The 27,497-nt window shown below is 37.6% G+C and overlaps 1 protein-coding gene across 3 annotated transcripts in view; it reads left to right on the top strand.

The window, feature by feature from the left end:
* Nucleotides 1-21,277, top strand: part of LMBRD2 (LMBR1 domain containing 2) — a 28,925-nt gene extending 7,648 nt beyond the window's left edge. For all 3 annotated transcript variants that reach the window (XM_058828109.1, XM_058828110.1, XM_058828111.1), the window contains 15 exons: nucleotides 1,936-2,031; nucleotides 2,853-3,020; nucleotides 3,838-4,048; nucleotides 5,519-5,593; nucleotides 5,938-6,051; nucleotides 6,623-6,806; nucleotides 7,131-7,312; nucleotides 8,077-8,210; nucleotides 8,419-8,524; nucleotides 9,221-9,318; nucleotides 11,103-11,206; nucleotides 13,406-13,452; nucleotides 14,630-14,732; nucleotides 15,898-16,027; nucleotides 18,475-21,277. In XM_058828109.1, coding sequence (XP_058684092.1) covers nucleotides 1,936-2,031; nucleotides 2,853-3,020; nucleotides 3,838-4,048; nucleotides 5,519-5,593; nucleotides 5,938-6,051; nucleotides 6,623-6,806; nucleotides 7,131-7,312; nucleotides 8,077-8,210; nucleotides 8,419-8,524; nucleotides 9,221-9,318; nucleotides 11,103-11,206; nucleotides 13,406-13,452; nucleotides 14,630-14,732; nucleotides 15,898-16,027; nucleotides 18,475-18,535 — 1,813 coding nt within the window. In that variant the 3' untranslated portion in view covers nucleotides 18,536-21,277. The remainder of the gene's footprint in view (nucleotides 1-1,935; nucleotides 2,032-2,852; nucleotides 3,021-3,837; nucleotides 4,049-5,518; nucleotides 5,594-5,937; nucleotides 6,052-6,622; nucleotides 6,807-7,130; nucleotides 7,313-8,076; nucleotides 8,211-8,418; nucleotides 8,525-9,220; nucleotides 9,319-11,102; nucleotides 11,207-13,405; nucleotides 13,453-14,629; nucleotides 14,733-15,897; nucleotides 16,028-18,474) is intronic.
* Nucleotides 21,278-27,497: the final 6,220 nt, after the last annotated feature.

Raw genomic sequence — 27,497 nt, forward strand, 5'->3', positions numbered from 1 at the left:
GTGTGTCACTAGATTTCCTTTTTTTTTTTTTTGTTAAAGCAATAGGACTAAGCTTTTTGAGCAATCCTGATTATGAGGGGAGACTTTGATGAATAGCTTATCCTTTACAGTCTTAAAGACTTTAAACCTGAAAATCTAATTTTATACCTTTAATTTATACCGTATGATATGAATGAAATTAGCTGCTTGTGTTATATGTCAGGGGCATATCTACTTGCTTCTTGTAATTGCATATGTATGGTATTTGCAGTTATGTGAAATGTACTGTAGGCCACCAAAGTAATGGTAGTCTGCTAGTTGCATCCTGTCAGGACGAAAGTAATCCCTAAACGTGGAGGGGTAGAGTAACGTGGGCTCTTTCCGTGGTTGCTCATCTGTTAGCCTACACTGGCTGTTACCATATGTTACTGGTGTATGCAGTGTAGTTATCTGTAAGATGATAAGAGCCTTTCAGATGTCAGCTGATATGTCTGTGCAAAGTATTGCCAGTTTGCCCCAAAGGAGGGCCTGGAATGGTGAAATGTGAATGTGACTTAGTCACACAGTATTGCATGCTATACTTAAGACCACCCAGCAGATGTTAGTTAAATCTATTTAATTATATACACAATTTGAAAACTATTCAGTAACCTTTCAATATACCTATAGCTTCAGACAAACTTTTTTTCATAGAATCACAGGATGGTTTGGGTTGGAAGGGACCTTAAAGATCAGCCAGTTCCAATCCTCTTCCAGGTGCAGGGACACCTTCCACTGGACCAGATTTCCCAAAGCCCCGTCCAACCTGGCCTTGAACACTGCCAGGGATGGGGCATCCACAACTGCTCTGGGCAGCCTGTGCCAGTGCCTCACCTCCCTCACAGTGAAGATTTTCTTCCTAATCTCTAGTTTAAACCTGCTCTCTCTTGGTTGGAAGCTGTTGCCCCATGTCCTGTCACTCTGCCCATATAAGAAGTCCCTTTCCCTTCCTTTTATAAGAACTTTTCAGGTACTGGAAGGCGCTATAAAGTCTCCTGGTACCTTATCCAGGTTGAACAACCCCTCCTCACTCAGTCTGTATTCAAAGGAGAGGTGCTGAAACCTTTAGTCATACTACCTGTCATTTATCTTAATTTGATAGTTTTGAAAATATTTAGGTTGTACACATAAAAACTTACAACTCAGGCTTAACTAGTTTGACCCTGGAAAACACCAATTATTTCTCATTAGGTAATCCTATCTAAGTTGACTTTATTGCCCCTTGACTCACCCTTGCTTTATTACCCAGAAAGGTGTGTGGTAAAAAACCAAACTGCCTTAGTGTAGATGGACACTTGTCCGTTGTTCTTTTTTTCCTAAAAGGACTCATATGACTTTTCTAGTCTTCTGAAGTGAGCACTACCTGTCAGAAGAATATGGGCTTACTGAATCAAAATTTATGTAAGACTGAGTTTTTTCAGCTGGGTGGCAGAAGAAACAACTAATACATTCTTTGTATGACTAAGTCCTCTAGATGATGGTGTGCCTAGATATTTTTTTAAAAACGTGTTGCACTAACTAAAGTTTAATGCTTCTGTCTAAACAAGCGTTCTTTCTGTGCATGAAATAATTACTACTGAAAACCAGAAACTGTAACCTTAAAATGCTTTATTGAGTAGTCCTCTTCAGTCTGAACTTCTGTTTTTTTGGGTTTTTTTTTGTTTCTCTGAGAAAGATGTCCTGTCATCAAATAAGTAACCACAAATATATTATTTGTGGTTAGGAAAATGATAAATATTTCTAAGTGATCATTCAGTTTATTTACTTGGGAGGTGGTTAATTGTTGACTATGTACTCAAATACTATTGTACTACTTGTGTGTTCATTTCAAAGACCTTTCTAGACAGGAATTTATAGAAGATGCAGTTTATACATATGGCTCCACAACTAACAATAGTCTTCTTTACATTGTAACAGCAAGCAAAAATGTTTCAAACCCTGGAGTTATATTCCTGATGGAATTATGCCAATTTTCTGGCGTGTTGTATATTGGACATCTCAGTTTTTAACATGGTAAGTAAGGAAAAAGAATATGGCAAAGACTATGATATAGTTTTTAAGTGGACCATCTTAACAGGCGTACTATGCTTTTAAACTGTGTATCGCTATGGCAAAGTGCTTTCAAATTGTATCCTATTTGCTAGTAATGAAATTTCTGTAATAATTACTGATTTAGGCATTTTCTTTTTTTTCTTACTTCTGAGGAAGCAAATTTCAGTTGGAAGCCATTTACTCTTGGTACATTTTTGTTGTTGAAACTAAGCAATTAACACATGTAGTGTTTATGGCTAGATTGTCTGAAAAAAAAAGGGGCTTGGGCAACTAGATACCAAAATAATTGCATTAATAATTTGGGTGATTTTTGAGTAATATTGTAAATAAGTTGGTTTTATTTGATATATTGTATAAAGCTTTAGCTATAGTAGCAAAAAAAAAAAAAAAAATCTATGGGGTTTTGGGTTATCTATGTGTATCAACCTGTTATCAAATTATTTTTGTAGTTACTCAAGGATATCAGGGTTGGTGGTTCATTCTTATTTATCACAGATTTTTCATAGCAAAGCTAACTGTATTGTTTTTATCTGCAGCTTGTTTAAGGTTTGCCATCAGACAGGTACATCTAGAGTAAAAACATCTAAGTAGCTAATTTCTTAGAAACTTGGGAGTCTTAAACTTTAACACCCCTGCCTCAGTAACCTGACACTGCAAAGTACTTTTTTGGGGGGTTTGGTGGTTTGGGTGTTTGGGAGATTTTTTTGGTGGGGGTTGGTGGGATTTTTGTTTTCTTTTTTTGATTGGCTGATGTGATTTTGTTTTATTTCCTTTTATCCTAGGATTCTGCTACCTTTCATGCAGTCATATGCTAGATCAGGAGGGTTCTCTATCACTGGAAAGATTAAAACTGCTTTGATTGAAAATGCCATCTATTATGGCACTTACTTGCTGATTTTTGGAGCATTTCTGATATATGTGGCTGTAAACCCAAACTTCAATTTACAATGGTAAGAATACTGTTGTAAACTCTTCCATGAGTTCTTCCAGAATTGTCACAGATAATTTCCTCTGTGGATGAAATGGGTCTTCCTGAAAAAAATAGTTTGAGCTATAATATTTTGCTAGGCAGTTAGAAAATTATTTTAACTTTTTATCTGAAAGGGGCTTTTTTGAGTATTTATAGAAATTTGGTTTTTGGTTTTCTGATTTTGGTAAGTACAGCAGAGGAATCCTCTTGTATTTACAATGGTGCTTTTTTCTCCATGCAAACATTTGCAAAGTTAGTGCAGGAACTTTCAGGTTTTTTAGAACAACATATTTTAAAAATATCAATATTTTGTGTAGAGCATGTGAATACTGTAAAGGTGAAAAGGAGAGTTAAAATAATTTACATCTATAAATTGGTTATAGTCCTCCATACTAGATGGAATACAAATGTGAATACAATATTCTGAATACAAACCCTGGGTTCTGAGGCTGTTTCTTACAGTGACTACGATTATGCTATTTTGACATCACTTTTGGTAAGTTTGCTAAGTTCATGTTGTTTCCTAATGGAACATACTCCTCTAGGAGAACAAACAAACAAATAAATTCTTATCTTCCTTCCATAGTGGGCAGAACATGAGAGATAAAGGCAAATTGTGGCGGCTTTAAATATGGCCAAGCAGATGACTGGCTCCAGGCAAAAAATTTAGGTGATACCACATCCATTCCTGTGAACTTGAAAGCCATATTGGTAGATACTGATACTTCAAGGCTGGTTTCTTTCAGTCAGGACAGGAGGATGTTGTTTGGGTTTTTTATACTGTTTTGTTTCCTTAGGAACCAGCTTCAAACTATTGGAATAGCTGCTGCAAACACATGGGGTCTGTTCCTTCTTGTGTTGCTTTTGGGTTACGGTTTGGTGGAAATCCCTCGTTCTCACTGGAATGGGGCCAAGAGGGGTTATCTGCTCATGAAGACTTATTTCAAAGCTGCCAAACTGATGACTGAAAAAGCAGATGCAGAGGAGAATTTAGAGGATATTATGGAGGTAAGTAACTAGGTTTCCCTGTAAAAAAAAAAGTGAAGGCTGCTGTTAGTTGTGTCTGAAATCACTGGTGTTGGACGCTTGTAGTATGATCATGAGCTTACTGCACAATATCTGTAAACTAAGAAAATCATCGTAGTGTGCCACTTGATAACACTTCATCCTGTGCAAAAGTCAAAACAGAATAGTCATTGCTGTGATGAACTTAAAAGTAATAGCAACTTGATAACCATAATTGCTTTTGTATATTCTATTATTGACCCTTTTGGAGTAGTTCTTGTCACTAAAAAATAACATTTCAGAGTGAGCTTGAACAATCAGTGTACAGATGTTTCACCAGTGTTCAAATTGTATACTTCTTTTATGCTCTGCTCACAGTGTATTTTTGGAATCTTGAGAAGATTTACCAAATTCTGGGACCACGCTTACATGCTTTTTGAGAAGAGAATATATAGATAATTGTTTTTTCAAAGTTTCTTTTGAGACTCTATTGTCAAATGTCACTGGGCAAAAGGTTCTAATGTAGCTCAAGAACAGAATGGAAATCTAGCCCTCTGAATAGCTGGGGATACCATGGCTTGGACTAATATGTGTAAGCTGTTGTAGGGTAGGGTGAAAATATGTGTTATGTGTCAGTACAAATCAGTAATAGAATCTTCATTCATCTGTAATAGCATTTTGAAGAAACTGCTAAAACAGTTAAAAATGTCTAAGTGGGACATAACTATGAAACTTACTAGAAAATGAGCAATGATGACCTTTTTTACCAGGATAGCACTTAAAACAGAGTATTTCCCCTGGAAGGGACCAACAGTGTTCATCTGGTGCAGCTATCGGACCACTTCAGATCAAAAGTGACCAAAAGTTGAAGCAAATTACTAAGAGCATTGTTCAGATGCCTGGAGAGGGACATGCTGATCTCTGTTCCCTGCTAGCCAGTTACAACATGCATGGGGTTGGTTCAGAGCTGCATCTAGAGAAGTCCAGACTGGAAGTAATTCCTTACCACAAGAGTGGTGGATGGTCTCACACTGGAACAGGCTTCTTAAAGAGGTGGTCAGTGCCCTGAGTCAGTCAGCGGGATTTACCCTTCATCTCCTTTTTATCTATGACTTAAACAAGAAAGTCTTTTCTATTTCCATTTTTTTTGGCCTTCATGCATAGAAACCAATCTTCCACACATTTGTATAGTTGTGTTGCACATTGCAGTTCTTTTTTTTAAAAAAAGTACATAAGTGATCTTTACAAATACTGCACTTACCTTTAATGAGATATTTAGTAAAGCTATAGTTTTTAGGAAGCTGTATTTTTTTTTAAGCTTTGATGGCTGTATTTTTCGCTTGGGGGATCTGCAACTCTAACTTAAAACAATAAAAGTATAGTTTATGAAAAAAATAGTATATGAGAAATTTATTTAATTGATGTTTTTAATTGAGCATAGTTAAACTACTCTGTTATTTTTTCTCTCAACAGGAAGTCCGTAAAGTAAGTGAGAGTATCAAATATAACCACCCCTTGAGGAAATGTGTTGATACAATACTGAAAAAGGTAACCAATTGCTCATCTTCAACTATAATTATCCAGTTGAGAGGAGGTGCTTCCTGCACATACAGAATACTTGTACATAGTTTCTTTTGATTTTAATATAAAATCTGGAGTTGACATATTCTGAGTTTCTGTTGAGACTCTGAGTTGAAATTATTTGTGAAATACTTTCTTATGACGTACATAATTACCAGATGTATTTTGACACAGTGTTGTAGAAAGAGAGAAAAATGTATGCGTGGAGTGAGCTTTTCAGTTGCATGAAATGCCCCAAACTTCTACAAATAATTAGCAAAGACCGCTTGCTACTCTTTCATCTCCCAGTTAATTTTACCTTTTCCTTCCAGTGCCCTACTGAGTACCAGGAAAGAATGGGTAGGAACATGGATGATTATGAAGATTTTGATGAAAGACAGAACAGTTATCCCAGTGAAAAAAGTTTGGCCAAACTTCACAAGCAGGTATATTAATAGATGGGAGAATGCCTCACTTATGCTAATGTAGTGAAAGTAAATGCTGGTCTAAGATTTTGGATGCAGTTCATCTGTATTGTTGAGTGTAGTGGATTTAAGCTACTTAACAAAAACTTTTCTTGGTGAAAGAAATCAGAGACATTTAATATCCCAAGTGATCAAAGTTCTGGATGTGTAAAAAGTGTTCTTCTTGTGTTTTGTCTTGATAGTGTTTTAGCTGTCTGTGAGTAAGCCTTGTAATCGTTGATTGACAGTGCATTCTGAAAAAGAAATTATAGTAAAAGCTTGATATTTACTGAGAAGCAAAAATAAAATGGCAGGTTGAGAAAAGTAGGATTTAACTGCTACAGGTGGTTTGTGATGAAAGAGCTGCAAAACTCAGTAATCATGTATGTAGTACTTCTATGATTTATGTATTTAGAGAATTAACTATTGGCTTTTTTGAAAATAACAGCCTTTGCAGTTCTACAGTGCTCACATTTTTAAGGGATTTTGCAAGGATTTTCTGCCATTTTTTGAAAAAGTACCTTGTAACCTAATTTCTTGCAATTTATTGTAGGTCATCTATTCAGTGCAGAGACATCGTCGTACGCAGGTCCAGTGGCAAATCCTTTTAGAGCAAGCATTTTACCTGGAAGATGTGGCAAAAAATGAAAGCAGTGCTACTCGACAGTTTGTTCATACCTTTCATTCCCAGGAACCAGAAAATAAAATTATTCAGTATTTCTACACACCAACGGTTGGTAAGTGCTGTAATGCAGATTTTGGGTATGTTAAGCTACAATTTATACCATTCTGTAACAAGAACCAGTTGTTTAATGTAAAAAGTTCAGCTGCAGCAGAGGTAGGCAAGTCTGCAATATTAATGCATTTATGCAATGGAATAGCTGTCAGATACTAATTCATGCTCTTGGCCATAAGCCTCAATTTTATTTACAAATTCAGTAGCAGGTATGTGTTGCAATAAAGCAGCAGCAAACTTTGAAGCCCTTTGTGAGGGAGTTCTGTTTCTGGTTGTGTAATTTTCATTAACCTGTTCCGGGTATGCGTGTGTTTGTTTTTTCCAGAGTGGTACTGGGAATGCCTTCTTCGACCATGGTTTTACAGAGTGCTTGCAGTTGTGCTGGCCACGTTCTCTGTAATTGTTGTGTGGTCAGAGTGCACATTTTTCAGCACAAAACCAGTTCTGTCGCTATTTGCGGTTTTCATACAGCTGGCAGAAAAGACATACAATTATATATACATAGAGGTAAGTTGGAGATAATAACTTGAAAAAAATCTTTTCAGATCAATGGTTATGATAACAGTAGTAGATAAAATAGATTTTAAAATAAATCTCTAACTAATCTGTGAACTTTCAGAAGGTCTCTAAATATATGGTACCAAACTTTGTTTCTGTGGAGGAAGTCTGCCTTTTGTCACTTGTTAAAACTCTCAGGTGAAAGCATGACCCAGCTGGCCTGAATACTCATGTATAGAGTAATTTCTGAAACATTAGCTTGGAGCCTAGGTGTTAATTAGACTTTCTGTCTAATCAGCCATGTGTGAGACCTCAGTTTCCTAAACAGGAATTTGCAAATAACCAGGAATCCAGTCACATGTGTGGCTAGCATATGTGTGTGCACAAATTTATCAGTAAAGATACCAAACTGAAAAATTCCAGTATACCTAGGAAAGGTTGATTTGAAAATGCCTTTTTTTGTGGGAAGAAATGCCAGACCAGTCATAGTAATTATTGAGGCAATTTTATTTTCATTAACAAGAAGTAGTAGACTTTTTCTAGCATCAGCTGTGTTAGCTTATGTGTAGGATGTTATAATTATCATTTCCAGTTTAGATTGTTCTGAAAAACTCCCAAAACTCAACTCAGAGCTAGTGGTGTTCTCACATCTCAAAATGAAAAATTAAGGCTGGAGATGGTCTCTGCATATGACAGGCTATCTGCTGAACACATTAAAACCTTTAATAGAATTCTACATTTAAACAACTTAACAGCACTTTTTTTTCCCCTAGATGGCCTGTTTTCTTACCATCTTTTTCCTAAGTATCTGTGTTTACTCTACTGTCTTCAGGATCCGTGTATTTAACTATTATTACTTAGCTTCACATCATCAGACAGATGCATACAGTCTCCTTTTCAGTGGCATGTGAGTATTTGGTATATGTTTTTCAGGTGTTCTATCAAATACTGAATTGAAAATATCCATGAAACTTCCATTTACGTTCTTTAATTTGTAATTTATGGATATAATTCCTAATGAGCTCTACATCATTCTTCTATGATAGATCTAGTTACGATTTTGTTGGTAATGTTAGAAACTCTTTTAAATGCTATTGCCTCTTGCATTTGTGCAGGTTATTTTGCCGTCTTACTCCACCGTTGTGCTTGAACTTTCTGGGCTTGACCCATATGGATGCAACAATCTCTCACAAAAACACTCAACCAACTGCTTACACATCTGTAAGTAAGAAAATGTGGGTTTGAGCTTTCAATATGGTTTGGAGAACAGGCAGAGTATTTTTAAATACATCTTCTAGTAAGATTCAGATAGTCAAATCTTTGCAGTCTTTTCAACAGGGTAAAAATACGTGGTTATAGGCGAGGACTTTGGTAATGATTCCTAGAAGTCATCAATAGCTTTTTTTAACTCTTTATCTTAAGAAAGTGAAGTATTATACTTAAGAGTTCAGGGTGTTCTCCATTTCCTAATATCAATTCCTGTTAGTTTTAGTTTTCACTGGCTTTAGCATGTAGCATGTCCCTACAGATTGGGATCAATCCTAACTTCCTACTGAAAACCAGGGAGTTTGGTTTTGTTGAAGAACTGGTTTCTGTGGCAAGTTACATCTCTTGTCTTTATTAGTAACTAAATTCTTCATGTTGTCTAGAGACTCTTCTCACAGCAGATAAAAAAATCCATCAGATTTGCTTTTGTTCTGGAGTAGGTGAGACTACAAAACCTAGCATTTTAGGAACCTCAAAGTGCTGGGGGTGACCTTTATATCTGTTTTTTCTCAAGCAGATCTGTGATGATATTGCCTTTGTTTTAGTTGCTTTAGTTAAAGGATAGTGTATTTTATGTGAAAAGGCACAATCTTAATGGGTTTACATAGAATATAGCTAATTAGAGCTTGTTCTTGTTGATTTGTTTCCTAGATAATGGGATCCATGAGGGTGCTGTCCTTCATTGCAGATGGATTCTATATATATTACCCAATGCTTGTTGTCATTCTCTGTATTGCTACATACTTCAGGTAAGTGATTTGCAAGATAGATCCTCCATGCTTCTTTACATTAATATAATTAGTTTCATCTAATTCAGGAAGATACAGTACTCCTTTTCCAGCAGCTGAGTTGTATCATTCTAATAAAAATGCAAAACCTAAATCCATAGATTTCTATTTGTATAGGTGGAATGTGTATATTTTAGAAATATAGATTGTATTAACTCATAACTGAGTTAATTTAAACTTCGTTCCTAGATTTTAAAGGGTGATCTGTTCAAACTTTGGAGCCTGGGGACATTTAGATTCTGCTTTTGAGATTAAAATTATCATGCTAAAGCTGTTTTCAGCAAAGTTTTCTAATAAATTAAGAAGCACTAGGAGCACTTTTAGGTACTGAACTTTCTTTCTAACAGACTGATAACAAGTTTCTGATGTGTTACCAGACTTCTGGTAATGCATACTGGTTTAAGTCATTTGGTCTTGTTTCCCTAAGCCAGAGTTTGTTGGAGACTGGAAGGATAATCACAAAAAACACTGTTATATTCTTTCTTTATAATTTCAGAATACCTGCTTTTGAACATTCTAAGGGATAATTTTAGTCTGATCTTGCTGAACTACATTTATGTTAATATCTTCAATTTTGCATTACCATTCAGTCAGAAGCAATCTCTGTGTTTTTAGTCAAGTACAATGTAGTGAAATGCCTTGGATGTCCATTAATATTGTATGTGCATCTATAGATAGTAAGACAACAAGTATCTAGTAAATTTTCCCTGCTTATCTTTAGGTTAAATGACAGAAGTGGTGGTGGAGCTAAAAAAACAAACAAAACAAAATAAACAAACGACAAACAGGAAAGTCAATGACAAGAAAAGAGAAATTTGTGTGACCTCTTGGCCACAATGATTATCCTGGCCCTTGAATGCCCAGTGAAAAGGAAGAATAGAAATTAAAGGAGAGAGGGTTGCTTTAATGACCTCTGCTAATAAAGATACATGCAAAAGCAAAGGTTGAATTAAAATCTGTTGAGGAAAGCTGAGTCTCCCGTGTTTAATCCAGCAGTCTTAAGGTAGTATAATGAAAAAATATATCAATAATCCAGTTTGGAGGAAGAAAAACAGCACAAAAACACCCATTGTATTTTCTGGTGCAAAGCTGAAAAGATGAAAGTGGTTTCATGCTATGTAGTTCCAGGACTGGCCTTAAAAGGTGGAGCAAACTTACTATCTTCTGCTGCCAGTGGCTATCCAAAAGGGCAGCCAGCATCCCTACAGCTTTAAAGTATGCAGTACACATTCTCCTGAGTGAAACTCTGAGGTGAAAGTGGATTTCCTATGTTATTACTGTTTCAAAACTACAGAAATTATAATAAGCAGAATTTTTATAATAATTGTCTTCTGGCAGAGAAGATTTGATTACATATTAGAGGTACAAATTCTGTTGTTTCTGAGAACATTTAAAGCAAGCGTCTGATGTTAAAAGCATTTAAAGCAAATGTAATTTGCACTACTTTCAGACTATATGCATTTTAATCTCTCTGTTTGAATAGGGTTATTCCATCACTTCCAGTTGTATTTAAGAATGTGTTACTGTTTCGGGTCACCTAGGTCATCTTACTGTTCTGGGTCACCAGTTATTGTTCTGAGTTATGAATTTTCTGTTTTCTCAGCTGATATAATAGTTTGTCTTTTCTTCCATGTTTTTCCTTTTTACTTGGATTGTTCATACAGTTCTGAACAGTTTGTTTTGCATTTTTTTCTGTAAACTACTAATTTTAAATTAACAAAGGAAATTGCTTCTTCTTTTACCAGTTTAGGAACTCGTTGTTTGAATCTTTTGGGATTCCAGCAGTTCATGGGTGATAGTGAAATGACCTCTGATTTGATTGATGAAGGAAAAGAGCTAATCAGAAGAGGTAAATTAGGTCCTCTGTCATAGTGTCTCAAAATCGTACTACCACAGAATCATCAAGGTTGGAAAAGATTTCTAAGATAGAGTCCAACCCTTAACCCAGCACTGACAAGTTCACCACTTAACCATGTCTGCAAATGCTACATCTACGCATCTTTTCAGTGTCTCTGAGGATAGTGACTCCAAACTTCCCTAAGCAGCCCATTCCAGTGTCTGACAACCCTTTTAGTGAAGGATTTTTTCCTAATGTCCAAACTTCCCTAGCACAACTTAAGGCCATTTCCTTTGTCTTGCTGTTTGTTACTTGGAAGGAGAGACCATCTCTAACCTCGTTACACCCTCCTTTCAGGGAGTTGTCAAGTGATAAGGTCTTCCCTGAGCTTCCTCTTCTCCAGGCTAAACACCCCAGCTCCTTCAGCTGTTCCTCACCAGACTCATGCTTTAGACCATTCCCCAGCTCTACTGCCCTTCTCTGGACTCACTCCAGCCCTTCAATGTCTTTCCTGAATTGAGGGCCCAGAACTGGACACAGGATTTGTGATGTGGCCTCCCCGGTGCCCAGCACAGAGGGTAGTACCAGTCACTGCCCTGCTCCTGCTGGCCACACTCTCACTGATACAAGCCAGGTGCCATTGGCTTTGCCACCTGGGCATACCCTGGCTTGTGTTCAGCCACTGTCAACCAACACTCCCAAGTCCTTTTCCAGCAGGCTTTCCAACTGCTCTGCCCCAAGCCTTTAGCACTGAGGGGGGTTGTTGTGACCCAATTGAAAATTTAAAGTGGTTTGGTGAGCATTTCCACCAGCTCCCTCTCTGTTTTTGGGTCTATCTGTCTGAGCCCACAGACATGTGTTTATCAAGCAGTGTAGCAGGTCACTGATCACATCCCCTTGGATTTTTTCTGTTCCCCATCCCTGCCTTCCAGCTCAGGGAACCTGGTACCCAGACAACAGCTGGTCTCAGTCTTAAAGACGGAGGCAAAGAAGGCATTAAGTATCTCAATCTTTTCCTCATCTTATGTTTTTGGATAACATTTGTCTGAAATGTTGCAGAAGAAAAAAGACATACTGTCTTTCAGTATTTTGAAAGCTGGACTGAGGAAGGCCACAGCACAAGCTGCAATAAACTTACAGCACTGTCTACTTACAGCACTTCACTATGGGAAGTCCACTGATGGACTTCATTGACATCTTAAACAAAGTACCAGTTTTATTCATCCAGCATCTGAATTTTAGCTATTTTCTAATATTTTACGGTATGTTACTGATCAGATAATACCTTAGCAGGTGCTTGTGTAATCTGCCATAAAGGATGGTTAACATTTAAATTGTCTTTATCATCAACAAACTTATCTTGCTTTTGTGTGTTGATTTAGCTGCACAAATTCAGTTGTTTCCTTCAGTCTTTTTTGCTATGTCAACTGGCTATGTTTCATTAGAGTAAACATGTTTGTTTATGTAGAACTGGAATTATCTGCTGATTTGGAAAGCTTTTTATTTTACATTAATTTTTATTGAAAGTGTTTCTTAGAAGTTTCTAAAAGCCATTCCAATTTTTGAGTAAATGTTTAGAAATTAAAATTTCTGAACACGGTGTTCTATTATGGAATACTTTTATTCCCATAGTTGATGAAAAACAAAACCTGGATTTATTTAGAGTAGTAGTATGTTTGTTTTTTTTTTTTTTTTGGAGAAACATCAAAGTTTCATTCCCTTAAATAAGAGGTTATGATGACATTGATACTGTAATGTTATACTTCCAACTTTATCAGATATGGACACAAAGTATTTGGGTCACAGGTTGGGCCCCACAGAACTTCATGAAGATTTTGATTCAAAAATGCAGAAGTTTTTTCTTAATGTCATACTTTCCCAGTTATTTCTAAGCTAGCTGGTATCCAAATGTTATGCTATGATCCAAGATACCATCATGGCAAAATAATTTTGATGGGAAACTCCATAACGATAGACAGACTTTTTGTTTTGTTTTTGTTTAATTTTGATGGGAAACGCCATAATGATAGGCAAAGCAGTATTTTGTTTTGTTTTTGTAAGCATTTCATTTAATTGTAAGAATCATGTATTTCAGTAAGAATCTTTGTTAGTTAATATTAATTAACTTCAGATTTTTGTTGTTTATTTTAAAAAATTGCTAATTTTTTTTCTTATATGGAGCTGAGGCAAAGATTTTTTTTTTACTTTTAGAGAAAAGAAAACGGCAGCGGCAGGAAGAAGGTGAAAACAGAAGAAGGGTATGAGATTTGTTTAGCTAATTATAATATACTGCAATATCTGATAGGATTTGCCATGGATATTTAATTCAGAATGATCTATTTCACAAAAAATGAGTCCCAAATAAAGGATGGAATGAGTTTTATCTTGTTGAATAGTCTTCTGAATGGGGGTTAATTATAGAATAGAATATAGAATAGAAATACAGAATACTATAGAATGTAGAAGGTTAGAGGACAATTTTAATGACACTGCTTGGACACTATTGTTACTTAGTGTGCTGTCATGTATGTCAGTAAGTATAAGAAGCATTAAAAAGAGTCCTGATTCCTGGTATACAGAATAATCTGAAATGGCTTTTTTCCAGTCTCTTATACTGCTCTGCTTGAAATAACTGCAGTTGCAGGGTTGTCATACTGAAATATGGACTCCTCCCAAATTTGTCATTTTGTGTGCTCATTGGAAAGTCATTGGCACAGGTTCTATTTTATTTTTTGCCAGAGGAGGGAATTACATTTAAGACAAAATTAATAGTTTCCAGTGAATAACAAACAGAATGTTTGATTCAAATCATGTTTTCTGCACATACTGTATTGGAAGATTTGTGAAGCTTTAGTTTTTCACTAGTTTATAACAAAATGTAGTATAAAAAGGCACAGTAAAAGATAGATGGGCGAAAGGATGCATGCAAGATGGTACTGGCACTAAGACTAGTTTGTTTTTCAAGCTGAGGTATAATTTAATCCCAGATGACAGCCAGTACTGTAAAGACCTTTCTTTTGATCCTTTCCCTCTATCTCATAATTTTAAAACTTGAACTAGTTGGGAAGCAAAATAGCAAGTGTGTGATACAATTAATATGCAGTGAAATGAGGTGACACCAAGCTACAGATTTTTCTGTGCTGTGTGCATCTCGTTATTTTTCCATTTTGCCACTAGATGGAAGTAGTGATCAATAAAAGCAGCAGTTCCCACCATAACTTAGAGCAGTTGGCTGAACTTTGAGAGCAGATTTGAGGTGTAATTTGTTTTCTAAAAGTCTTTTTCTTAAGAACAGTTACGATAAGTGCTGTAGTGAAGGAACACACTTTGAGTTTAAAATGGAACAAAAAAGTCTTCCTGTATTAAGATACTGAACAGTTGTTGTGTTCCTTTTTCCTCCCAGCTTACATTTTTCTTCATGGTCTTTTTTTCCAGGAATGGAAGGAGAGGTATGGAAATAGAGATGATTCCACCAGAAGCAGAGCTGTCCACACAGACCAGAAAGAATCCAGCTTTTCAGAGACTAATGCCAACAGACGTAAGCTTTGTGGGTTGGACGGGAAGTTTGTTTTGTTTTGTTTCAATACCTTGTCTGTGCAGCACTGGCTGTTAGTTTCAAATATTTTGCTTTTTGTCATAGACGCTCTGCTGATAATGTTCAGTTCTGTGGCTCAGTGCCACCTTGCCATTTAAGGCACTCAAAAGAGTACTGTATTTCTTTCCATCTCCAGCTCCAGTTGGGATCGAAGATTCTGGGTACTCTTCAGACCGGTTACTTGGTCTTATGGGATATATAATGATTGCCATTAGAATAGCAGTTGTCAACAAAGAAACTTCATGATACATCTTGATGTTGGGTGTTGTAAATCTTAAAATTTACCTCTTCTGCAAATTAACTATCTCAGACTGGAATAATGAAGCAATCAGATGACCAATGAATGTAACATCACATAAGTGTATATACTTTAATAATGTCTATTAGCAAAATAATTTTTTGTGGTGCTTTAAACTTATAAAAAATTTGTCAGAATGTGGATGGTTTTTTCTGTATTTTTTGTGCTCTTATAAGCTAACAACAAGTAAGAAGAAACTAAAGAAAAAGGAGGAAATAGGGGAGGAGGAGGGAAGCTTTGAATATGCATTTAAGAGAAGTAGATTTCCCCCTCCTCTGTACAAAGTTGCAAACACAGATTTTTAGTGGTAGACTAACTGAAACTACATTTTAATGCTCATCATGTGATTATGTAGCACTCTAAAACAAGCCATAGGTACTGTGAATGTCACAGAGTGAACTGCAAAACAACGATTTCATTAATTTATGAGACTGATTTTTTTTAAAAACAAACAAGAGAAACAAAAAACCCTCCAAACAACTTAGTTAAAGCAGGAACCTGGAAGGATGAATGGGTAATTTAAAAGTAATGCTTGCCTGTAGTTTCTCATTTTTCTTGATTCTTTACAAGGTAGATCGCAACCTTTTTGAGGAGCAAAAGTTGTAGTTGCATTTCTGTAGAGATACAAAATTGAGATACTACAAATTTGAAGAAGTTTGGTTTAATATTAAATCTACTCTAAATTATAGCATTTTTGCTTTGAATGAGATTGATTTGTTATTTTTATGGCTTTTTAAAATTTGATGTCTCCATACTCTCCAGGCTGTTCACAAAGCAGATAAGTGTCTTTCATTCCTTTTACTTATTCAGCACTATCAAAGTATACCCGTTCAAATGGTAGGACTGAAAGAGATAGAATAGAACTCCTCCAGGACGCAGAACCTTTGGATTTTAATGCAGATTCTGTTAATGATGACCCCCTTGAATCGGACTCTGGAAGGTGAGGAATATTCTCTGTAATTTCCAGTTAGAAGTTTCTAATGTCTTCTGTTTTCTGACCTATGACAGCTGTGTCAAATAGTTTCATAACAGGAGTTTTGTAAATAAAGTTTATAATTCTATCTTTTTTCCTTTCTTCCTTTTCCCCTATGATAAGGAAATACTTTAAAAACCTATTAAAATGTGAAGGTGTTTGATTTTTTAGAAATGTCAGAGTAAGATTTGAGCTGGATATAATGTCATATATGGCATAATTTGGAAAATGTTGCATATAAAACTGGTGAATGACCTGCTTGTTAAGGAAACATCCCTGTGTGACCACTTGTGGTCACACTTGTGCCACTCTAGACTTTCACTGCTGGGACTGAAGCCCCTTTCAACACAGGCAGCTCCAGTGACCCAAGGGGTCCCCCTTTCACAGCCTACTCACCCCAGTGTCGCAGTCAGAAAAGTTTCCTTTTCCAGCTCAACCACAGGTTTCCTGTAGCAGAGTCCCAGCTATCTGGTTCTTTTAATCATGGTGCACTGACAGCATAGCAGCTTGAATTGGTGCCTCCAGAGAGGAAACCCAAACAAAAGAATCCCTGAGCTTTTACACCCTCACAGTCCGTGTGCACTGTAATCCAGGCTCTTCCAGATGAGCCCTTGTCTCCTGCACGGTCTCCAGGTGTCCAGTTCCCCGGCTGGGCTGAAGGTCCCTGTGCCCCTCGTTAGTTGTTCATGGCACCTTGCCTGGGGCTCTGATTTCCTGCCATCCAGAGCACAACCTGCAGCTGCACACCGAGCTACCAGGTCTAAGCATATGCCTCAACAGACAGATGTACAATATAAGGTTTTCCCTAATTTCCTACAAAGCTCAACTGGAGAAAGCTCACTTGATTTCCCAGTATAAAATCCGTTATGAAAAGGCTGCAGGAAAGAAAACTGAATGATACAGGATCTGTGCAGGAATACAGCTGGGTATCAGATCTTGGAACTACTAAAATAAATTAAAATCCGAACTTCCTGAACAGAGAGTACCAGACCGCACTGTGTAGCTCTGTCTGTAGTAGAGAATTTTGTGAATCTGTGGTTGTGACTGCAACACCAAATTACCTCAATTAGAGAGTACCTTGTGTAACTGCTAAGCTCTGCTAATATTTAAGAAACAAGCAATACATTGTATGGGGTCTTTTTGCGGGGGGTGGTTATGGTGTAGAACCACTAAATGACAAATAATGTAAAATTCACATAAAAAAACTTACCATTCATTGTTTTAGCTTGCCCAATCAAAAAGAGTCACAAAAAGTCATTGTTTTAGTGAACTTCAATCTGTAATGTCAATAAAAAAATGCTAGCTCAGAAACAGGCAAAGAATACTGTTAAATGGCACTGCTAGGTTTCACAGGTTGATTCAGACAACTGGTTTAGTCTCAACTCACCACATTTGAAAAGCTGGGGGGTTTTAAGCACAAAAGTTTAAAGAGGAACTAGCCTAGAATTTGTCAGCAGTTGGCTTCTATGTAGTGTGAAAGGGATTGTCTTACTTAAAACGGGAGTATGCATATGTGATTATCCTGGAGCAAATACAGAATAAAAATACATTATGAAAATTTCAAGCACATTTCTCCAGGCATCTACATGCTTTGCAAAGTGGAACATTCTAAACTTCTTCTTTAAAAAGAAAACGAGGAGCTTCAAAGCTTACTTGAGCTTTGCCTAGTAACCTTCATTTCATTTCATGGAAGTAATAAATCAGGAGCAATTGCATGTGGAATTTCAATTAATTTAGAAGTAGCTTATGTAACATTGGTTTTTATAACTAGAGCTCCTGCAGTAAATAGAAAATTCTTGGACAGTAAGGGCAGTTAGGATACCCGGTTCTGGCTTTGTGTTCATTCAGATTCTAGTAAATACTACAGCAAGGAGCTGCATTGTGCTTATTTGTGCTTTTAAAATGTTTCTAAAATACATTTAAACAACAATTTGGTCAGACATTTGTCTTTTCCCACTAAGCAGGCAGACATTTGTTTTCATTATCTTTGATATTGTATTTCTTCTAAGAATACCCCATGATGTATACTGCTAATACCCAAGCTATTTTATGGGTGCCATTGTTAGTTTGGTTTTATTGTGTTTTGGGTTTTTGTTCATTTGTTAAGTTGTTGGTGTGATAGGGATTTTTTAAAAAAAGTCCTGTTCAACCAAAACATCCAACTTTTTTCCTTTGTTTTAGGAAACATAGTTCTTTAAGACTCCTAGTATTCATATAACTGTTTCTCTTGGTCACATGAGGTTTAATTTCATGACTGTCTTTCAAATGTTCATGGAAACTAATTCAGTAGAGTGTCAAAGTCTGTAATTCACTAGAGTTAGGAAGTAAGATTGCAGTGAGAGTTAGATGATTCCATAGGTCTTTATTTTTCTATTTCCTGTGACACTTTTTCACTTTCACAATTGATTCTGCAGGTACCAGCCTGGTGGAAGATACCTGTCAATGTCTCGAAGCAAAATATTTGACGATGTCTAAGCTCCTCAAAGCTAAAGAAAATTCAGTGGAAATCTAGCTCCTACTCATTGCTTGGAAAATACTGTATTTGTGATATATCACTGAAGCATCAAAGACTCTTTTAAAAAAACATGAAGGAACAACTCATTTGGAAATGCACGTGTATGACAACTTCATCACCTGTGATAGGAATATGCTTCTGCTACTGTAGATACTGTTGTGCATCAGTGTGGGCTTTTGTGTCATGACCAAAAGGAGAAAACTATTTGAAGTTAATAGATGGTAAACTCGTAAATATATCTAGGACTCAACTTGAACAGTAACACTCTAGGTTTGGGGAAGAGATTTTTTTTGAATTTTTTATTTTTTATTTTAACCAATGCTGTGAGAGCATATTGATGCATCCAAAGTACAGATTTATCAATTACTATAATAAAAACTTGCTATAATTTTTCTGTTTGGGCTTTATGCCTAGTCCAAACTCTGCTGAAGAAAAATAAAGCTTCTTTTGCCTTCGGTGGTATTTGAATCTGACCCTGTATAAGGAGAAAGCCTGAATGGCAGGCTTTCTTCATAAAATCAGAAAATACAAGTTCCAGTATTTAGAGGGCTTCAAAGGAGATGGTGACTCCTTTTTTACAAGGAATCACATGAAAAATACAGGATTTCATGGGCACAAATTACCCCTGGTGAGATTCCAGTTGGACACAATTGGAAATTTTTGTACCATTAAAACAATCAACCATTGAAATAATGTCTCCAGAGAAGTGGTAGATTCCCCCAACACTGAACACTTAAAGTTTGGCTGGGCAAGGTGCTAGGTTACTTGTCTACACTATGCTTTTGCTAAGAAAGGGTGGACCATAAAATCATAGTCACAGAATGGCTTGGGTTGGAAAGAACCTTAAAGATCAACTAATCTCAATCCCTCTGCTGTGGGCAGGGACACCTTCTAGACCAGGTTGCTCTGCCCTCCATCCAGTCTGGCCTTGAACACTCCCACAGATGGGGCATCCACAAGTTCTGTGTGGCAACCTGCGCCCGTGCCTCACCATCCATAGAGTAATGAATCTTTTAAAGTACTTAATCTAAATCTGTCCTCTTCCAATTTTCACTCATTTCCCTTTGTCCTATCACTACACCTCCTGATGAAGAGTCCCTCTCCAGCTTCCCTGTAGGCACCTTCAAGCACTGGAAGGTTCCTGTAATGTCTCCATACAGCCTTCTCTTCACCAGGCTGAACAACCCCAACTTTGTCAGCCTGTCTTAATCAAGGGAGGTGCTCCAGTTCTCTCACCAACCTGGTGGCCTCCTCTGTGCTGGCTCCAGCAGGTCCCTGTCCCTCCTGTGCAGGGACCCCAGCTCTGGATGCTCCAGCTGGGTCTCAGCAGAGCAGAGCAGAGGGGCAGAATCCCCTCCCTCTCCTGCTGCCCACGGGGCTCTGGATGCAGCCCAGGACACGTTTGGCTCTCTGGGCAGTGAGTGCATGTCCAACCTCTCACCCCAAGCCCTTCTGGGTAGGGCTGCTCTCCATTTGTTCTCTGTCCAGCTTGTAAGTTGTGCTGGGATTGCAGTGATGCAGGTATAAGACCTTGCCCTTGCTTTGCACAGACCCACCTCTTAAGCCTGTCCAGATCCTTCTGCATGGCTTCCCTTCCCTCCAGTGTCAACTGCACCACACAGCTTGGTGTCAACTGATACTCCTTGAGGTTACTTTCATCCTTTCATTCTATGATTCCATGAAACTTTTGGCATACATTTTGGAGTGATGTGTATTGGTCAAGAAAGGCTGTATTTTTTCTTTTCTAACATTATATTCAGATACAGGATTTTAGCATGTGTAAATAATTGAAAATCAATATGGACCTGAGTGTCACTGTTATATGAGCCTATGTGCAATAGCAAGAATACATTATTGAAGTTATGATGTCTGCTTAAGGTCTTTACAGATGTAATGATTCAAAATCTTGGCACACTAGTGTTTTTGTAACTGTAAAAGAAATATACTATGGAGTTAAATGCTGAAATATGATAATTTGCACGCACCTCAGGCACGGCTTCAAACTGTAGAGTATTTCTTTAAAAGAAGGGAAATACATAGCATGACTATGTAATGGTAAACACTTTTAATATCCCAAATACCCTGGTTGCATTATGTATCAGTTTTTAAGGTGCCTGTATTTTGCAATAAGTTGTTGCAAAATGAATAATACCTTGCCATTCAAAAATGCCAATTATTAACAGTGTAAAAAAGCTTCACATTAAAACTGTAGTTAGTTGAATGAATTTTCAAATGTAATCATAATGTAAAAGATGTGGTCAAATTCATGATAACTGGTAATTTGAATAATTTAAAATGTTGCTTTTTTCCAGTTTGCTTGAATTCTTCACCACTTGGGAGCTTTCTTATGTGCTTATTGCAAAGTTATGTTGAAAACTGAAAGAGAATGTTTATATCATAAATTCTTTATCATGCTTAGAAAACACATCCCTCAAAGCAGCTAGGAATGAGTTATTCTGAAAAGTAAGTTTTCATGAATGACATATTTTATTAATTTTTAAAAATAGTCTGTGTTTTCTCAAGTAATTGTTAATGGGGATCTAACTCTACCTCCTGTGATTTTAGTATATGTGTTCTAACAGTAGTGGTATTTGTAATACATTGATCTGCCTGTTTTGAAACACTGAATTGTTACTATGAAGGAGAAAAAAAATCTTTATTTGTATAGAAATAATTATATTAATAAATTGGCAGACATACAATAGTTGTCAGTTTTATTCTTAGGTGAATACAGTGAATGTCAGCCAAGCCCACAGGCATTCAAGCTCATGCAATTTCAAGATCACTCAAATTGAGGCCACTTTTTAGTTTGATTATTTTGTGTTTGTGAAAGCTTGCTGTAAATCTTGGGCTGGAATCTTTTCAGGGACTGGAAGGTGAGAAGGTGGGTCTCTCTTTATTCAGATATTTCTTTAGCAATTCTATGATAGCACCTATTTAATAAATTTTTTCACTAAGTAGTGCTGTCCTGAATCCATCCTTATATGAAGGGTGTTGTATATGTTCTTGGGTACCCATCTGCATGTGTTCTTAGACTCTGTATTTTGGTTTTAAAAATTTATATCTCATTTAATTATTCAGCGGTTTATTTATAAAAATCTTTGGCAGAAATAAAATTCAAACTCTTTGTTTAACTTTTGAGATGTCACTCCAAAGGGAACTAATTCAGGGCCAGTAGAAAAGCAATTAGAAGGAGTGTCTGTTTTTCTGAAAATCTGTGAAATCACCTTTCCTAGTCCCTAGTAACTACACAGTAGGATTGAGCCTTCTTGAGGCCTGGTTTTTCCCCTTTCAGTGAAATGTCTGCAGACAGAATTTTCAGGGGAAACGTGGTCAAGATCTTATATATAACAGATAACTAGTCCCTGGTGCAGATTTCATTAGAATACAGTAATTTGAAGAGTTGACTGTATAAATTAATGGCAGTGGGATTTCAGATTTTTAACATAGACATTCTGAGCTCATTAAAGTGGGAATCCATTGACATTTTTGGTGTTGCAAGGGAGTAAGGGAGAACCAGTGTCTGCTTTTTGAGCACTGAAAATCTCTAAAGAGTCTCTGTATTGTGCTTGGCCTGGTGTCCCATCCTCCCTGGATACTGTTCGGTTAAACAAGGAGTTGATAAGTGAAGTCAGATTTTATCCATAGTGTGCATTGCTGACCAGGAGTTATCCAGGCTCTAGTCACATGCAAATTATTGGCTAATTAATTTAAAGTATGTTTTGAAAACTCACTATGGGTTCATATGACTGAATGGGAAATACTTTCTATAAAGAAATATGGCATACAACTATAAAAGAACAATATTTGCTGGTCATTTGAGCTAATTTCAAGCAAGTGTGGTTACTGCTAGTACAAAGAATGCAGAACTTGGCTGGGGACTATGTCCCTAAGGATTTATCCCACTCCAGAGAGCTGTGAATGCCCTGTCCCTGGAAACATTCAAGCCCAGGCTGAACAGGGCTCTAAGTACCCGGATCTAGTTGAAAATGTGCTGGCTGATTTCAGGAGGTTTGGACTAGGTGGCCTTCACAGATCCCTTCCAACCCAAACCATTCTGGGATTCCATCATACTTCTCAGATTCTGGCAACTCTTGATGGGTTCTTTCCTGCTACAGCATCAGTCCCATAGCACTACAGCTAAGTGAAGTTAAAAATTGGCTTTGATATGTTTAAGCAGTGACTACTGTAGACTAACCGTATTCCTGCATCAATTTTGATGCTCCAAATTAGGTGATTTTAAATACAATTCCCCTACAAACTGTGCTTATGGGAGCTGAGTATCAATGTATTTTTCTGTCAGTGTGTATATAGAGTCATATTTATTTGCTGCTAAAGAATTTCAGTTATGTATTTTTATTATTTCACTTCCTGAATTGCTGAGCAGTTAGTGTACACATTTCACCATAATTTCTGAAGTTTTCTCTCCATCAGTAAGTACCAAAAAAAACCCCCCAAAACACCAAAAATCCCACCCAGAAGCAAACGTTTGAATGTCTTCCTGTCAAAGATTTAAATGAGTGAAAAGAATGTGTGCAAGCCACAAGGAACTTCAAAAAACAATGTGAAAACAGTATACCTAGTAAGTGTTGGAGTTCTTAAAGTGTATGGATAGCAAAAAGTTGTAGTCAAACTTACTCCTACTAGATTTGTAGTTCTCTTAATACATATTTTGATATGCATATTGGGAAATAAGTCCCCTACTCAGCTAAAGAGGGGTGCATCTCTCACCCGTGAAGTGAGGATTTGTTTTTATGAGGGAAGGTAAAAGATATGTAACTTCTAATCTGTGTTCAGAGTGAGACTTTGGGAAAACGACAACATAGCTTCTTATTTAACATGTTAAATAAGTGACATGTTAAGAAAAAAAGAAACTTTATACTTCTATAAATTACACTACTGGAAGAATCATGGTATATAATCTGCCTTTATTTTGCAATCAAACACTTGTAAAGTAGTCATTAACAGTATTAATAGGAATGGTGGAAAGCTGCTGTCTTTTCAATATTTGCTCGTGCTACTTTAAAATTTAACATGAACAATGATTTTTACATAGGAAGTATCAAAAAAGTATTACTGTGATTTTCTATCATGGTAATTTGTATTTTATTAAATTTGTCTTGGAATACTGTAAATATTATGTGAAAAATACTACATTTTGTTTCAGTTTTTATTATTGCTTTAATTACTTGAAATCTGAGGGGCATTCATAATACCAAGTAGAGATCAGTTTATGAAGGAAAACTTTTTATGAGGCTTCTTAAAGAAATCTGACTGGTTCATTATAGACAAATAGGTGCATCTTAATTATAGCACTACTAAGGGGATATATTGTGTCTTAGCTTTTCAATTTTTCTTTGAAATTCAAAAAGTTGTTACATTTTTCAGAGCAGCTTAGTTGTGAATCTTGTGAACTTTCTGGAACTTTTACATTCCTTTTCCCTAATGGGCTCTGCAGGAATATGTACTGCTTCATGGCAGTCACCTAATACTAGCTGTGCCTCTAATTAAGTAGTCTAATCTGAAGCTGAGACACTCCTACACCATTTGATTGTTAGCAGAAATTCAGCATTTCTAGCAAAAGAAAAAAATAAAAAAAAAAGGCACATTGAACTAGATCCCTTTTAAATACATTAATCATTGTATTTGATACTCTCTGTTTGGGTCAAATGGTAAGCCAAATCAGGTTTGTTCTTTGTTTCTCTTAGAATGCATTGGAATGTAGTCCTTAGCATGCTTTTGTTAGCATGTGTGTGTTTTAGTGTACAGCTTCTGTTATTTCTTCAGGATAATGTTATATTTGACATACTCCTGTGAACTAGTTGTTTCAGAGTGATACCTTAGCTGTCACCACAGAAATTAATTATTTTCTACAGAAATACATTGTGTTTCTGTAGAGGTATCTGGAATGTAAGGGAATTCATTTGTAAGTGTAGGTTTAGTAATTGACCTTCATTCTCCAGTGTATATCAAAATAGGCTGTAGGAGTGCTGCTTATGGATAGACTATCTTCTTTTGCCTTATGATACAAGTATGTGTGCATAACTATTTTGTTTTGAAATTCACTGAGTTAAACATTTTTCTCTGTAGTGTTCTGAATTACTGTTGTACTGGATAATATTTTTGAAATGTGTGTTACAGTATATATAGTCAAATACTTAAATTGGCATGAAATAAATAATTTCTGCAATACGTTTTCCCTGGTTTATTTTAGATATTCATACTTCTCTGAGGTGTTTTTGAAAGTAGTCTTTTTTCTAGGTGAAAGTTACACTTTTATTAAAAGTGTAACTTTCATACTTTAGAAGACAATCCAACCTTGTTTTGGTTATCATTTTGAATCTTCTTGAAGGCAGACTGAAAAGAGAAATTGTGAAGAATATTGCACACCTGGTGTTGTTGTCAGGGAAACCTGTGAGGACCCTGTGTGCTCCTGGGACTGAGTTAACACTGAGTATTTCTGTGGGGCATAAGGTAGGGCCCCTACATCTCTCTCTCTTTTCTGTGAGAATTCATAGAGACATAGTTCCTTTTAGTTCAGCCAGGCCACTCACCAGGTGAGAATAAAAGCAAGAGACTAATCCACTGCAGCTGTGAGGAGATGGGCATGGCAAAGGAATTGACTCTATCTCATCTTCTAAAATTTGCATGTTTATTGCTTTTATCTTCCCCCATCCAAAAAAAAAAAAAAAAATAACGGAAGAAGGGTGTCCTGGTTTAGGGCAAATTTAGGAGAAAACCTCCAGTGGGGCTTCCCCCCCGCCCCGGGAAGCAAACTCACGTGGCTCTTTTCCCCCACCCCCCAACCGGTTCGGGAAGAGATTTCTCTGAGAGAAGTGGAAAAAACCTGTTTATTTCACAGGCACAGCACCACCCCGCACAAAAATGAATGATATCAAATTACAAAACCTCTCGCCCTTCAGAAGAGATGACAGACTTCAGAGGGTCTCTTTCCTGTGGGTGTTTGCTCTGTTATCAGTCCCTCTGGCGCTGGAAAATGCCGCTGCCCAGGCTGGGCTCCCGGTAGTCCACGGGTGCAAGCTCCCAGTGCTCCCCCGAGTCCCCAGTCCAAAGCAGGTTCGATTCGTTTCAGAAAAAGGGAAAGAAAACAGTCCAGGAAGACCTCTCTGCTCCGGCTAGTTGGAAAGCCAAGGCGATCTGTGTCTTGTTGTCTTTCTGTGCTGTAGTCAAAACTCCCAATGTGGGGGGAGCAAGTACAGTCTCTGATAACAGACTCGGTGCTTCTTCTCCACTCACTTTTAGTCTCAGATGGAATTTTAAGAATATAAAACCTGTCTCTGGGTTAGGTGGACGAATGGGGATACAATTTAACATCATAATCAACCCAGGACATTCCACCCCTTATCCCCATATCGTCGACTTACTGCCAAAACTAACATTCTAACTCTGCACACCTTTACATACATAAAAACTTCCCCTCCGTTCCACCCAAAAAATACAAGCAATATATCCATCATGCCCCTGTCACGCCCCACACCAAGCTACTGAATCCAGACCCCCACGCTGGAGAGCTGCAGGATTCCCCACTCTCTCATTTTACTCATTCAAAACACCATCTTTCACTTGCTCGTACCTTCAACACTTGCACATTTCCTTCTATTTCATGTCTGCATGGTTTAATGTACAGACAATGGCAGTAACCTTTTACCCAATGATCAGGTCTCCCTGAGGTACACATCGTGTTGTTCCACCTCTCTGCATTATCCACCATGTGCAACCTGGTCCTTGAGCAAAGACAACCCCACTAATGGGTTTGTCTGTGCTCGAGGTAGAATTGACCCAAACTGTCTTCCCTAGCAGACCTCTGACATGTACCACTGGGATTTTGTCTCCGTCTACTACATGTAAAGACTCAGACTGGGCAGGACCTGCTCGGTTGGTTGAACCTCTGGTGCTGACTAACCAGGTGGCCTTTGCTAGATGTTGCTCCCAGTTTTTAAAAGATCCTCCACCCAGTGCCTTTAAGGTGATTTTTAATAGTCCATTGTACCTCTCCACTTTTCCAGCAGCAGGTGCATGGTAGGGGATATGGTACACCCACTCAATGCCATGTTCCCTAGCCCAGGTGTTTATGAGGCTGTTCTTGAAATGAGTCCCATTGTCTGACTCAATCCTCTCAGGGGTGCCGTGCCTCCAAAGGACCTGCTTTTCAAGTCCCAGGATGGTGTTCCGGGCAGTGGCATGAGGCACAGGGTAGGTTTCCAACCATCCAGTGGTGGCTTCTACCATCGTGAGCACGTAGCGCTTGCCTTGGCGGGTTTGGGGCAGTGTGATGTAGTCAATCTGCCAGGCCTCCCCATACTTGTATCTGGACCACCGCCCACCGTACCAGAGGGGCTTCAACCGCTTGGCCTGCTTGATCGTGGCACACGTCTCACAGTCATGGATAACCTGAGAAATACTGTCCATGGTTAGATCCACCCCTCGGTCTCGTGCCCACTTATAGGTGGCATCTCTACCCTGATGACCTGAGGCATCATGAGCCCATCGGGCTAGGAACAACTCTCCCTTATGTTCCCAATCCAAATCTATTTTTGACACTTGTATCTTCGCAGCCTGATCTACCTGCTTATTATTTTGGTGTTCCTCATTAGCTCTACTCTTGGGGACATGGGCATCTACGTGGCGGACTTTCACTGGTAGTCTCCCTACTCTGGTAGCAATATCTTTCCACTCTTTAGCAGCCCAAATTGGTTTTCCTCTACGCTGCCAATTAGCCTCTTTCCACCTCTCCAGCCATCCCCACAGAGCATTGGCCACCATCCATGAATCAGTGTAGAGGTACAGCTTTGGCCACCTCTCTCTTTCAGCAATGTCCAGGGCCAGTTGGACAGCTTTGAGTTCAGCAAGTTGACTTGATCCACCTTCTCCTTCAGTGGCCTCTGCGACCTGTCGTGTGGG

Source organism: Poecile atricapillus, chromosome Z (genome assembly GCF_030490865.1).
Source record: "Poecile atricapillus isolate bPoeAtr1 chromosome Z, bPoeAtr1.hap1, whole genome shotgun sequence".
In the NCBI taxonomy this organism is placed as follows: Eukaryota; Metazoa; Chordata; class Aves; order Passeriformes; family Paridae; genus Poecile; species Poecile atricapillus.